Source organism: Chanodichthys erythropterus, chromosome 19, assembly GCF_024489055.1.
Source record: "Chanodichthys erythropterus isolate Z2021 chromosome 19, ASM2448905v1, whole genome shotgun sequence".
In the NCBI taxonomy this organism is placed as follows: Eukaryota; Metazoa; Chordata; class Actinopteri; order Cypriniformes; family Xenocyprididae; genus Chanodichthys; species Chanodichthys erythropterus.
The window spans coordinates 12913607-12928901 of record NC_090239.1 but is presented as its reverse complement, the minus strand read 5'-3'; the positions used below and the strand labels follow the sequence as shown (position 1 = coordinate 12928901).

At 36.3% G+C, this 15295-nt stretch overlaps 1 protein-coding gene across 1 annotated transcript in view; it reads right to left on the bottom strand.

The window, feature by feature from the left end:
* gpam (glycerol-3-phosphate acyltransferase, mitochondrial) overlaps positions 1 to 15295 on the bottom strand; it is a 28681-nt gene that overhangs the window by 9235 nt on the left and 4151 nt on the right. Inside the window, exons 2-13 of the mRNA XM_067368922.1 lie at positions 13588 to 13710; positions 8104 to 8235; positions 6288 to 6407; positions 6131 to 6204; positions 5210 to 5323; positions 4953 to 5102; positions 4113 to 4212; positions 3697 to 3833; positions 3500 to 3599; positions 2368 to 2580; positions 269 to 382; positions 100 to 185 (exon numbers count right to left, since the gene is read on the bottom strand). Coding sequence (XP_067225023.1) covers positions 100 to 185; positions 269 to 382; positions 2368 to 2580; positions 3500 to 3599; positions 3697 to 3833; positions 4113 to 4212; positions 4953 to 5102; positions 5210 to 5323; positions 6131 to 6204; positions 6288 to 6407; positions 8104 to 8202 — 1307 coding nt within the window. The 5' untranslated portion in view covers positions 8203 to 8235; positions 13588 to 13710. The remainder of the gene's footprint in view (positions 1 to 99; positions 186 to 268; positions 383 to 2367; positions 2581 to 3499; positions 3600 to 3696; positions 3834 to 4112; positions 4213 to 4952; positions 5103 to 5209; positions 5324 to 6130; positions 6205 to 6287; positions 6408 to 8103; positions 8236 to 13587; positions 13711 to 15295) is intronic.

The window sequence follows — 15295 nt, the reverse complement described above, 5'->3', positions numbered from 1 at the left end:
TAATTGAACATAATCCCATTAGCGACACACATCTTTCTACATACCAATAAACAGCAGTCCACATGATAATGTTGGTGGCTGGCAGTCTAAAGGCCATACTGTGCAGCGATGATGGTGGGGAGAAGGATCTGCTCCAGCGTGAGAGATGCCTGAAGATGCCGACTGCGCTGTGTGTCCAGGTACTCCTAAAGCGATAGAGAAGCAAGATCCAGACATTAGGGGAGAGATCTGCTTTGTATTCAACCAAACAGAGATGAGCTGCTCTAACCTTAAGGGAGAAGGGCTGAGTGAAATCCACACGCACACAGCCGTAGTTCTTCCGGAGCATCCTGAACACGCCGCAGGCAACACCCCACAGACTCTCATTCTTTTTAGGTTTGCCCTGAAGTGGGGGGAACAGCAGGAACATTAAACAAAAACTGAAAATACATCCACAACAACAACACATTTGGCAGAGAGCACTTTTCTTTTCTTTTTTTTTTCTTCTTTTTTTTTTTAAATACAGATTTTTTTTATGAAAATAGGATTTTCCTTGTTTATCTAAAAAAAGAAATAGTACTAAAACTATTAAGTACAAATATTTCAGTGTAATTTTCCTAGGTTTGCACAATATATTGAGATTATAAGTTATATTGGAATATTTAATTGTGAAAACTAAATAATCATAAAAATAATCCTTAAAATAGGTGAAAATAAAAAATTTAATAATTTAAAAATCATTTGCATTTTTCCCCTTATTGTTAACTTGAAAAATAAAATAAATTATAACAACTCTTTGTTCGATGGATGGACGAACAGACAGATAGATTTCTGAAAATCTTAAGGCCTGTTCACACCAAGAATGATAACTATAAAGATAACAATCAAGATATAGTTCCAAAAATCATTCTAAATAGCACTGTCCACACCACAGCTATAACGATCACTTTCACAACGATTTTTTCCAGCTGTTGAACGATAAAACACTGGCAGCCAATCAGAATCCATCAGAATCCACAGAATTTTCATTTTTGGGTGAACCATCCCATTAAAGGGTTAGTTCATCCAAAAATGAAAATTATGTCATTAATGACTCACCCTCATGTCGTTCCAAACCCGTTAAACTGTGTTCCGAAGATGAACGGAGGTCTAAGATATTTTAGATTTAGTCCGAGAGCTTTCTGTCCCTCCATCGAAAATGTATGTACGGTATACTGTCCATGTCCAGAAAGGTAATAAATACATCATCAAAGTAGTCCATGTGACATCAGTGGGTTAGTTATAAGTTTTTGAAGCATCGAAAATACATTTTGGTCCAAAAATAACAAAAACTACGACTTTATTCAGCATTGTGTTCTCTTCCGGAATCCTTTCCATTGAATTGATTCCATTGAATCCTTTCATCTGTCGGCGATGGTAATGCACTTTTACGTCATTGTTTTTGGCGCTTAGGACATCCGCGACATGCACACTTATGCACCATTTTAAAAAATATAGCAATACCAAAATACAAACAATGTAGAATAGCTTGAATACAGCGTGCGTCACCCTCAGACTGTAAACGAAGCTCGGGCGCACCGGAAAACAAATCTAAAATAACTGTGTTCTGAAGATGAACGGAGGTCTTACAGGTTTGGAACGACATGAGGGTGAGTCATTAATGACAATTTTCATTTTTGGGTGAACTAAACCTTTAAGGACTCGCACATTTAAAATGGTAGAGATCCAGAAAAAGCCACCACTGTTTGACAAGTCAACCCCCCTTTTCAAGGACACTTTAAAGAAAATGCATATATGGAAAACAGACAGTAATACCCTAATAAATGCTGAGAAGTATTAACGATTAGATAATTATGCCAGGCTAGCAAACAGTGTAACATAATTACCTCAGGTGTCCAGCACTAGTTTCGACAACATTATCTTGCTTCCTTTGAAGTTGCAGTGAAAAAGATTAGGTTTTGTTTTTATTCCACTATTGACTTTGTCAGCTAAATTCACTGTTTATTAGACTGATTTCACTCGAAACATAGCATGCTGAGGACATCTGCTGGGTAAAACCATGTGAATGCAACAAGAACAGCAAAAAAAAAAAAAAGGTACATACTTGTGAGTTTAGAATAAACAGACGTTATCGTTTGTTGGTGTGGACACAAATATAGTTATTGTTATTTTTATATTTAACGTTCTTGGTGTGAACGTGCCTTTAGCCTCTGCCATAGCTCTAAATTCAAATATGACACGTGAGGAATCAATTATTATTTTTTAAATTACATTAATATATAGTCTTAAAATGTACAGTAGCTAGTAGTTTAATTCTATAAAAGAAAGAGGATGGTGTTTATGGTGCAAAATAACTTAAAAGGTGAATTTCACCACAGTGATTCCTACCAACTGCTCGCTGTTGTAGTTTCCCTCAATAATGCGGTCATATGAGATACCAACAGGCACAATCAGAACATCAGGGATGCTGCTGGCACAGAGAGCATCAACCACGATGGAGAGCATGCCGGCACGTGCTGGAGATGGCTTCCCGCTGCGAGAGCGCGTGCCCTCTAAATACACCTCCAGAAACTGCTGCTGCCGCAACAATTCTTCTGTGTACTGAAAATGAGTGGGAAACGGCAGAATGATCCACACAACAATAAATGCTGATGCATAAGATATCTACAAAGGCTATTACAGTCTCTAAGATCCATGACCCTTCCTTTCCAAATTCCCTGTAATTAAAGCAGCCCATTGTGGTAATGTGGTGCACAACAGGAGACAGCATGAATAATGCAGAAGTAATCCATCAGCATCCTGTGACAGTCACCTCGAATCACAAGTCTCTCCACAGTCGCTGCAATGACAATCACCGTGTCATTTTAACTAATGCACTAGAGCAGACCATTTTACAGCTGCTCCGGTTTCCCATCGCTCACAAGATAATATCCTACAGCTTTTCACAAAATAAGAAATAGACAGACAGAGACACTAAGGAATTTTCTTTTAGCAAGTACTAGAGATTTATATTCAGTAAGTTGAGTTATATATGAAATAAATATATTTTATCAGTAGTATAGCCTTTTTTCATCAAAAGTTACAGTTCAAATGTTTGGGGTCAGTAAGATGAAAGAAGTCTCTTATGCTTACCATGGCTGCATTAATTTCATCAAAAATACAATAAAAACAGTAATATTAGTAATTTTTTCAGGATTCTTTGATTAATAGAAAGATCAAAAGGACATTATTTAAAATGATATTTATTTCTTAAAGAAATCTTACTAACTCAAAACATATGTGCATCTAGTAATAGCAAAATAGGAAGGGTTCTCTCAGCTGAGTTTGGTTTCTCTCAAGGTTTTTTTCCCTTCACCAACCAAAATCTTCGGTGGTTTCCTTGCCACAGTCACCTTTGACTTTTCACTGGGGGCTTTAAGACATTTAGGGACAATTTTTTGTAAATCTGCTTAGAAAAAACTTGAATTGTGTCTTAAAACCACTACACAAATAAGATGATTTGACGTTTCTGGGAACTTACTGCATGTAACAGTGATCTGTATAACACATCCTTCTTTCCGTCAGCAGTTTCATCCAGTTTACGACGAATAAAAAATCCTCCGAGTTTGCGTATGAGTGTGCTGAGGGAGGACAATCCATACACATGTCATATTGACATATCAGTTTAACTGTCTATTGTTGAAAATTTATGAAAAAAAATCATAATGACTTTTTTACCTTAAAATGGGGATGCTGAGGTTGTTGCCAGCAGCAATGTGAGGGGCTTTGATGTTGTGACAGAACAGTATGAAGGTGATGAGCAGGTAGTCTATGTGGGACTTGTGAACAGGAAGGAAGACCAGGGGAGCGTTGTACTAGAAGACACAGAGTAAAATGTTGGGTATGCTTCAAAATAACTTTTATAAATCTCCATCTGTTATAATCCACCTATAATATTACATTAAATATACATTAAAAGGAGGTAGATAGACTTGCTTTTTGTTAATGAACTGTATATCTTCATGTAATGAGCGAATTTGTCAACTGATGTTTTTTTATCTGTGGCTGTTTTGGGAGGTGCAACTGTATGTGTGGTAGTGCAGATAAGAAGAAATGCCCACGCTGAGCGCGAATCAGTTGTGCTGATGTCTGACCTCAGATGCTGCTTTCTTCACCATCTCCAGCTGACCTTTATGAATCTGAATGCTCCAGAAGAATCCATTAAACAGTTTCAACAACACCCATCCTGTTAATCTAAAAGAAAACAGAGGAAAGAGAGAAGACCTAAGACTTATTTCTATGATATTCTGTATTTCTATGATAATTCAATGAATTACAAACCCAAAATTTTATTTTCCCTTAGTATTCCCTAAAATATAATATAAAATGATATACAAAAATCATTCAAATGTTTGGGGGCAGTAAGATTCTTTATTTTATTTACTTTTTTTTATTATTAAATATTTTTAATGAATACTTTTATTCAGCAGACACATTAAATTGATCAAATATGACAGAAAAGCTTTTTTTCTATTATTAAGATTTGTACTATAAATAATTTGGATCTTTCTATTTATCAAAGAATCCTGAAAAAAATGTATCACGGTTTCCACAAAAATATAAAACAGGACCGTTTTCAACATCGATAAGAACTTAAGCACCAAAACAGCATATAAAGATGATTTCGGAAGGATAATGGAGTAATGGCTGATAAAAAAAATTCAGCCTGCCATCACAAGAATAAATTACATTTTAAAATATATTAAAATAGAAAACAGTTATTGTAATAATATTTCACAATATTACTGTTTTTCCTGAATTTTTGATCAAATAAATGGATAAGACATAAGAGACTTATTTCAAAACTCCCCCAAATTTTGAACAGTATTATAATACATAATATTAAATGACATAACATTAATAAAATTGTTATTAAAAAAAAGTACATTTGCTTTTATCATTGTCACTCACTACTCATTATGTGAAAGCTGTACCTGATGAAGGCAGGTGAGATGTAGGCAACCATTTCCTGCAGGAATCCTCTGGCCTTCCGTTTAACTTTGCTGACAGCTTTGGGATCCACTCCAGACTCTGCATCTGCGCCATCACTCTCGGATGCTACCTCCACGATAGCACATTCCAGCCTACAGGAATAACACTCACAGTGAATATGGATAAGATGCATTTCTGCTGCTTAGAAACAGCCTTTTCATTGCACTTGCTCCTCGCTTTTTTAATAAACACTCGGTACCTGCTGTTGTTAAGCACGTTCTCCACCACATTGCGAGCAAACATGTCCTTCCGGACATCTCTCTCCAAGACAAACAGCACATAACTCAGCCTCCGTGCAAGCCAACCTCTGTGCCTGCATTATACAAATACAAAATAGTAGTGTATGGATAAGAGTATTAAAGACTTGAATAATCTAATAGACCATCTTTGACATGGTCATTAGGATTAGTTCACCCAAAAATTTTGTAGAACATGAAAATAGATCCTTCAAAGAATCAAACAGTCAGTGAGTTCAACTCAAGATCTGGATCAGTATTATTTGTGAATTAATAATTGTTTGCAGCTTTTTTTTTTTTTTTTTCTTTTTTCACTGAATCCGCTGATCTGTTTTAGGAAAAAAATGTTTCGGACTGAATGTTTCGGTTGACTCAGTGATTTCGTTTAAGCAGTTCTCTTTTGAAGCTTGTCATTTTGGAGCCATTTGTGAGAACCATTCATTTAATTCAGCAGTTAATTTCAATAACTGCTGATAGACAATTTTTAAATATTCCTGCAGTATTACAGACTGCCCTTTGCCTTTCCTGATTGGCAGTACCATCTCAGACCACCTTTGGTCCATGTCATGTGATCTAGGTACATAATATCCCCTGACAAACAGTGTTAATAATTTATTTCCAGACTTTCCACTCCTCACAGAAACCTACAACCTTCCATTTGATATATGAATGTAAACACAGGGCGGGTCATTTGCTGGAAAACTACATCTGACCAACTATGGTATTAATGACATATCACAAACTAAACTAGGTTAATGAATTATACTAAACAGAAAGGGGTATAACTAAGCAATGTGCAGTGAGCAATGATAAAGGAGGGAAGTGGTCAAGTATTCAGAGACATCAGGCAGGCGGGCCTATGGCAAACAGAGGTTGATGCTTACCTTGTGTGCGTTTCATTAATGTAAATCACATTACGGAGACCTAGAGAAGGGATGCTGGGATTGAACAGCCTCTCCTGCAACACATAAATGTAGTAAGTCAACATGCAAAACATAAATGTGCATTCGATCAATATGCCAAAAGCTTCAACAAACTAACCTGACTCTGGGGTGTGCACGAGTGACAACATCTTCCAACAAATGGTCTCTTTCTGTTCAGAAGACCCTCCTTCCACGTGGTGGTCACAGAACGAAGGACAGATGGGCTGGAGCTTCTGTCCTACATGAGAAACACAGCAATAAGGGTACAAAAGATCATTGGTACAACTACAAGTTATTCTTAGTAAATGCTAATGCTTTACAATAAGGTTTGATGAATTAGGCATTATGAACTAACAAGGATTATTTACTGCATTTATTCTCTCTAGATTAACGTTCATTTATAAATACACCATTGTTTTTTGATTCATGTTAGTTCATAGCACATTAACTAATGCTAATTTATACAACATGAAAAATGTATTCATGCACATGATAACATTAACCTAGATTAATAAATGCTGCAAAAATATTGTTTATTGTTAGTTCATGATACTTAAATGTATAAAAAAACTCAACCTTACAGGTTGAATGACAGATGTTACCCCAAAAAATCGCAGACGCAATAGTTGTGGGTTGTTTCCTGGGTGTTGCTATGTGGTTGTCTTAACGATATTTTGGTCCCTAGGTGTGTCTTTGAATCTACGGAAGAGGATTAGGGCCAAGCAATAATAAAAAAATAAAACCATCTCGAGATTAAAGTTGTTAAATTTCAAGAAAAAAGTTGAGATAAAATGCTGAGAATAAAGTCGTTAAATTACGAGAATAAACACGTTAAATTACGAAAAAAAAACTCGTTAAATTTCGAGAAAAGTCAAGATAATGTTGAGAATAAAGTCGTTAAATTACGAGAAAAAAAGTCATTAAATTTCGAGAAAAAAAGTTGAGATAAAATGTTGAGAATAAAGTCATTAAATTACGTGAAAAAAGTCGTTAAATTATGAGAACAAATTTGTTAACGAATAATCTAACAACTTTTTTCTTGTAATTTAATGACTTTATTCTCAACATTTTATTTCGTCTTTTTTCTTGAAATTTAACGAGTTTTTTCTCGTAATTTAATGAGTTTATTCTCAACATTTTTAGACTTTTTTCTCGAAATTTAACAAGTTTTTTCTCGAAATTCAACAACTTTAATCTCGAGATGGTTATCTTTTTATTATTGCTTGGCCCTGATCCTCTTCCGTACGAATCCCTCCTTTACTGTTTAAGTCTTCAGGATTTTTTTTGGGCTTGTATCTTGTCCATTAGGTTATACATTTGATGTGAATCAAAAAAAATAAAAACAACTCTCCTCAACAGGCCACATTATTTGAGGTATCAATCTTTCTATGTATTCTTATATGAAAAAAAAAAAAAATCTGGAAATGCTAAGATGTGCATAAATTCTAAAAATGTGCAAAAAAAAAAATCTATGCACTCAATTGAAATGGTTGATTTTTTTATCCAATCCCTTGATGTGCAACAAAAAACACACATGACTTTGTAATTGCATAACTGGACTAACCAGTGGACCAATTTTTTTTTTTTTTTTTTTTCACAGAATCTCAAAAGTTAGTTTGGTCATTCTGAAATCCCTGAGACCAAAGTCTGTCAACGCCAGGCATCGCCTCTGAAGGCAATATAACATTGTTTACTGTGTTTATCTGCAGTAATGATGTACAAACAAACAGCCACAGTGGCTTCCCCGAATGCAGCAACTTCCATTTTTTTTCCAGATATTTTGCACCAGCTTCCCAGTAGAAGAATTTGTTCTCTTGAACACATAGGATGGAAACGGTGCTTTATTTACAAATTTAAGTTAAATGTGCAACTTTGGATGGAAACATAGCTAGTGATGTTTTGCCTTATTATGTGCTAGTTTTCTCCACGCTTACCTGGTCCTCACAGGGATGCTTCAGACAGCCGCTTCCTGCGTCAGGATTATTGGCCAGTAGAACGTTATCTGGACCCCCCAGAACCATGCGGACATCCATCCCTTCTCTTCAAACCAAACATCAACAACAAAACTATGAGAGGGAAAGAAAAACAGAGAATGAGAGGCAGTCCATTGCCGCCCTCTGTGCTGTAGGTCAAAGCACGGACAAGCTCTGATTACAGTTTTTCACAATAGAGTACTGCAGCCGGCAAAATATTCCACAGAAAGCCAGAATGTGAAACCATTGTACCATCTATTCTGCACGGCACCTCCAGCTCAGCTGCATTTGAATAAGAGGAATGTCGAATGATGCGTTCCAGCCAATCACAGCAAACAAATAAGGTTCGCCAAACCTGCTGAGGTGGTTTCAGGTGAGCTGATTATTTTGACAAAGATTTCAGGAAGAACAAAAACAAAACAAGTTTGTTCGCAGATAAATGCATCATGGCTTCACTGCCTTCGGTTAAAGAAAACCCATAATGTTGACAACAGCTCAAAGCACACAAAACACCTCAGCTGAGTGAACCTCGCGGTTGCCAAACCGAAAGCACGTGCCACTCTTGTTAACTCTGCATCTCTATTATAATGTACTAGGTGACCCGCTTCTACATACAAATCTGTTTTTATCTGTTGATTTGCTAACCAGTGGATGAGAGAGTCCAGTGTCCAATGTCATGTTAAAGGGCTACAGCCTCCCGCCTGCAAAAAAAAAAAAAAAAACAGGTAATAAAAGGGGGGGCTGTTGAAGCTTGCAATATACTGCAGCTGTCCAGGTCAGTGGTAGACTGAAGGGTGGTATTCACAGCAAAACCAAACGGTGCTTGTGCTCTAGCAAAGCAATATATTTATGGAAGACGAGTTGTGGAAAAAAAAGCTTGTGCCAGCTTAAGGGATCAGAATGTACCCTTTAAAAACCACATGAGATATCTGCACATGTTCACTGCATTAAGAAACATCTCACTCCCAACCAATGGACCAAAAACTATTTGAACCTTACATACAGGTTTGTTAATCTTTCTAATCAACATTTGGTTGTGGCAGAAGGAGGAAGTGCATCAATCGTCAAAAAACGGCATGATCTTCAAAGGTGCTGACTTTCACTTCCTCCACTGTCAAACACAGTTTACAGTTGTATCTATTATTATGGGTTCTTCTTATTTCCTCTGTGATTGCACTTCTTCAAAAACACCCCATCAGCAGCTCACAAGGGCATTACAGAAGCCACAGCGGGACCGTTTAGTCCATTGGTCGAATACACTGAGGCTGTGGCATGTTTTTCTTGATTCTCCTGTGCGTCACGTGTAAAGAAAGGGATCAAGGACTTGTTTTGTTTTGAGTACTTTTGAAATGCAATGGGTCAAAATAGCAATGGCTACAACAGCAATGCTATGCATGCTCATATGCAGATCTCAGTGAGGCATCTGATAAAATATGCAGCTAGATTTTCACATTTCATTAAATGTCATAAAATTTGCTGTTGCAATGCATGGGTGTTGTACATGTTTGCTATGATTTCTAACACTGTGTCTACACCGGATGCGAGCAGAGCGATGCGACGTGACAAAAGACAATAGAACCCAGTATAATCAGTGATGTTGTCTACACTGGATGCGATGCGACAATTCCCCGACAGTAAACTGACGCTTCGTTCTATGGATTTGCAACGGTTGTTTTGTCGCATCATTTATACAGCTCCTAGCAGTTTAGCGAAAACAAAGTCAATTATATATTATATATATTTAAGTTTGTTTTATAGTTATAGGACCTAGAGACGGAAATCGAACTAGGGTCGCCGTGAACGCATCTGCGGCACGTATCGGTGCACTAACCACTAGGCTATCGGCGCCGAAAATAAGTAAATTCATTGATCGATTCTGATATTTTCTGAATGCATCGCGGTTCTCTCTCTAATCAAATTCTGAGCGTAGTTTTTAACAGCAGATGGCACTCTACACTAGTTTTTAACTGCACGCTCAAATGCCCATAAAGAAGAGTGCTGAAGAGCGCTCGTGCGTTTGGCTGAGTCTGAGAATGTATTTGCACCTCAGAATGCTATTAAGATGTGAAATTTAAGTAAATGGCTCACTGGAAACACTCTTGTAATTCACTTCAACCTGTAGGCCTACTTTATGAATTGTTGAATTGATTGTTTTATAGAAGGTTCAAATGGTGTGTGTAAGGAATTGGAAGGAAGCAGAGTACGGCTGTTTCTGAAGCAAGCAGTGCCATCTGCTGTTAAGCTAAGCTCAGAATCAATTTGAGAGAGAATCGTGATACATTCGGAAAATATCAGAATCGATACAGAATCATTTCTTGATTCGCAATGCAACGATATATTGTCCCAGCCCTAACTGTAATGTTTTAAGTGAGCATTAGATGACAGCGGTAATCTAAAACAGAAAATGTGTGCAAATTAGCATGCACAATTATATATCCAATACAGACTAATATCAATAACTTTTGAATAATCCTAATATCAACCAATAAGAAACATATATATTGTGCATCTCTTGTCATAACTGTCTCTTAAAGATATCCCCCTCTAAAACTTCCCACAAAATTGTTTACTAACTGCTTGAAAACTAAAAAAAGTGATAAAAAGGCAAATTATAATATACTTTTTAATCACATTTGTCCAGATCTTGGCTGACTGTAATGTAATTAAGACCACTCAATCACATTGCTTTCATTAGGGTGGAAGTGGGTCAGCAGAAGAGTGGGTCTTTGAATGAATGACTGGAGCAAACCAAGCTGGCAAGAGAAAAGGGGGGAAAAGATGGGATAATCTCTTTCACAATGAATAACAACCCCAAGAAAGACGCAGAGCACATGCTGAACGAGCCTGGGGAGAAAAAGAGAGAGAGGTATAACACAGTTGCCAAACGAGAGTTCATTGAACTCTGGAAGCCCTGCCTGCATTGTCTGATGTGATCTACACCAATTGGCGACCAGAACAGTGATGAGAAAGGAGAAGAGAAGACCACGTTTTCTGGCTGGATGTCAAAGCTTGCAGAAAGGAGACCTGCTTAGAGAGACAAAGTGAAAAATAGCCCTGGAGTGGCTGTAAGACTTTAAAAAGTTGCTGAATGGACCTTGTCTGAAAAAATCCTGTATTATCTACATTTTTAAAGCGGTCCTTACTGGCTTCACAACAACTAAGGTCATCTACTATGTGCCAGATTCGAGCCATGCAGCTTGTTTTAAATACGGATTAGAGCATTTTCTTATACAGTTGGTGACGCCGTAAGAAATGGGCATCTAACTGTCAACAAACACACAATCCATGTCAATGGTGCTGTAAGCCAGAGTAGCTGCCACTAGCTTTTAAACATAATTGAATCGGATGAGTAAATCCACCAGCAATGCGGGCCAGTGGGTTAATCTGTCTCGCAATCTGTTCATCTGAACTGTAAAACAAGGCAATGGTAATCAAACATTGTACTGAAATAATCTGAATCATAACAACAACAAAAATACTCCATGAAAAACCTATATTATTCAGAAGTGTAAGTATTAATTTGTCAATCAGTAGTCAAAAAAGACAGGTCATGGAATTTCACATTATGCCGGAAGGATAACAGAATAATGAATACCTTTACAACTTGGTTAATATATAGTTAGAATATCAGAGGGGAAATCAGAATGGATAAGTTTAAAATGAAAACATGTCATGCTCACTGAACATGGTACTGCAGAAGCCTAATATTTAAATTCACTATGAAAAGGAAGTAGCATAGGATGTTTTCTTTCGTATTGTGAAGTACATCTGAGTGTAACGGATTAAAGAAAAAGAACAAATGTAGGCTAGGGACTTGGTTCTATGAACTGGTTGTTGATTGGATTTTGAGATGTGGGCGTTGCATTAAAAAAAATGGAGGCAGATGAATGCGAGCTTGAAAGGGTGGAGTTTAAGCGGATTAAATGATTGGAGAAGTCCTGTATACGTCAATAGAGAGAAGTCTGACTTTTAAACAGTTATGACTGATTAAAAATTATGAAGTAAAAAAATTGAAAAAACATTTGCATAGACGAATTGTTCACAATAAGATGCATTTAGAAAACAAATAGGGTAAATTTATTTCATGCCGACTTTAAGTTAAACAAAAATAATCTAGCAATTTCAGGAGGAAAATGTCTCTAATAGTTTAACCCTAAAGTCAAACAATAATAAAAAAATATATATAAATAAATAAAATATAACATTATATTTAAAAAAAGGCTAAGCTTCATAATAATATACCTTAAATAAATGTATTTTATTTAAATAAGTAAACAACATCCACTCTCACATAATTTGCCATTAAAATGTAATTTAGCATTTTTAGTTATATAATTTAGTGTCTTTCCGTGAGAAAGACTTTACACAGCACATTTCAATGGAATGCACCATGGGGCAAAAAACTATATTTATAGTCTTATATCAGCAGCACATTAAAAAGTCATCAAATAAAAGACTGGTCAGACCAAATGTCAATAAAACTGTCCTGTGTAAATATGCAAGACCTTGGAGTCCTGTAACATTAGAGGGACAATGTCATGTTGTCATGACATGACAGATAAGTTTAATAAACTATTATCAATCTAAATTGTGATTTTGACCTGACCCACTAATTACAAAACAACATTTGGTTTGAGTTTCATTAGTCTAAGTGAAAACTTCAAATTTAAGCTTTGTAGTTTTTTTTTTTCTATTTACTTTTCAGTTGTGTCAATTTAATTTTGGGAAGAAAAAAAAAAATCACATAATTCGCTTTTAAACATAAAATAACAAACCTTATTAAAATAAAGATAAAAAAGCTCAACATAATTTTGTGTTTGACCTCCTGAGGTTGGCCATTAACATCTTCTGAAGGTTAAGCACCTTTCACTGAAAATTAGACTTAAAAGAATACTGAATATATAAGAGTTTCAGGGCCTGTTTTGTACCATATTCACACCTTGAACGCCTTTGAAAGGAATGTACGTTACGCGCCTCCGCTGTTGTCAGAGACTCGCGCTACTGTAGCTGCATGCTAGTCTGACTGCCTTTGACTGAGTCTTTGTCAACTCAACCACGTTGAGCTCGAGCAAACTGCCAAGAATAGTCTAATAGCTTGAGCGCATGCTGCACAGTCAGGGCGTTTCGTCCTGAAAGCACTGCATATCCAACCACTGCAACTGTGTGTTTTAATTAAAGCGACGGCGTTAAGTAGTTGGGGCTTTTTGTGTGAAATATATATAAGAAACACAATACTTGCCATTACGTACGCCATCAACCCCAAATCATCATATCTTTTAATCTGGATTTAAAGTCGTGTGGTTTTGCCGGTTTACTGCATCGGTTTACTCAGTGAACAACCCCTTTCCCTTATGCTAGCTTGCTAACCCTGCGCCCACCCTCATTGTGCATTAAACTGAGCGAAATCCGAAGACAAAGCGTGGTGTGCAAAGAGAAAAGTTTTACCTCAGAAAAATGCCTTTGATAAGCCATCACTGTTGAAATTGCCCTCTTGAGCGTACTGTGAACCTGCTCTCGTCCTTGAAACTGCCCACAACAACCGGCAGGCAGCACCACACTTGCCAGATACTGCACAGAGGGGGAAAGATGCATGACAGCTGAGTTTATTCCGCCTGCCCTACGCTGTCATGGTAGTGCTGTCATTCTTGATAGAACCACTAAGGGTCGTAGTTAGATAGAATGTGCAGAAGTTGAAACCCAGCTAACAAGGTTGTGATCGTCTACTATTGTTTAAAGTCACCATGAAATCAAAATTGACAATTCTTTTTTTCCTGTTTTTACGGAATATTGGAGTATTCATAAAATATTTTATGTACTTTTATGATTTTTAATACTTTTAATTCATGTGCCCTCTTCTCTGTCACTCACATGAGATCATGGTGGTGGAACTATGATTGTAGGCCAAAACCCGGAAGCGAGTTAGCATTTTAGCACAAGTCAAAGGGTTTTTTGGATGGGTTTTTGGTTAGATGGCTGAAATAAGGTCTGTGGTAAACACATGCTTAAGATAATTTCACGTTTTATTCTATGATATAAAATACATCAGTATTCATGGATCGCGGAACGTATCGAAAGAACGTCGTACACTGGATCACTTGTTTCATTAAAATAACGTTAGAATAATGTTAAAATAACATTAGGGGAACGTTAGAATAATGTTATAAAAACGTTAGGGGAATTGTTAGAATAACATTAGGAGAACATTAGCATTACATTATAGGAACGTTAGAATAACGTTAAGGGAACGTTAAAATAATGTTGGAAACGTTAGAATAACGTTAAGGGAACGTTAAAATTATGTTATAAGAACGTTACAATAACATTAGGGGAATGTTATAATAACGTTAGGGGAACATTAGATTAAGGTTATAAAAGTGTTAGGGGAATGTTAGAATAACGTTAGGAGAACGTTAGCATTACATTATAGGAACATTAGAATAACATTATGGGAATGTTCTAATAACGTTGGAAACTAGAATAACATTAAGGGAATGTTAAAATAATGTTAGAATAACGTTAGAATAATGTTATAGGAACATTAGAATAACATTAGTGCAATGTTATAATAACATTAGAATAATGTTAGAATAACATTAGAGTTACGTTAGAATAACATTAGGGAAACGTTAGAATAACATTAGGGGAACGTTAGAATAACATTAAGTGAATGTTAGAATAACATTAGGAGAACGTTAGGAGAATGTTAGGAGAACGTTAGAATAACATTAGGGGAACGTTAAAATAACGTTAGGGGAACATTAAAATAACGGAATGTTAGAATAATGTTCTACAAACCAAAAACTAATGTTCTATTTCCGTTAAGAAAACTTTCCTGATAATAACATTCTGGGATCGTTCTTTTTAGGTTTTCTTTTTGCAACCCAAAAATAACGTTCCCAGAATGTTGCAGGGTGGTTACCTTTAAATAACCAAAAAATAACTTATATAGAACGTTTATTATAACGTTAATTATAACAAAATTTTTGCATGCATATGATATGCATGTGTTTGACGTGCATATAATACACAGTTTTGGCATACATATGATACACAATTTGTTGGCGTGCATTATATGATACGTATTTTAGCGTATAATATGCCCCTACCCCACACCACTAACTTTTGCGTATCTTCAGGGGAGCCACTAGCATTT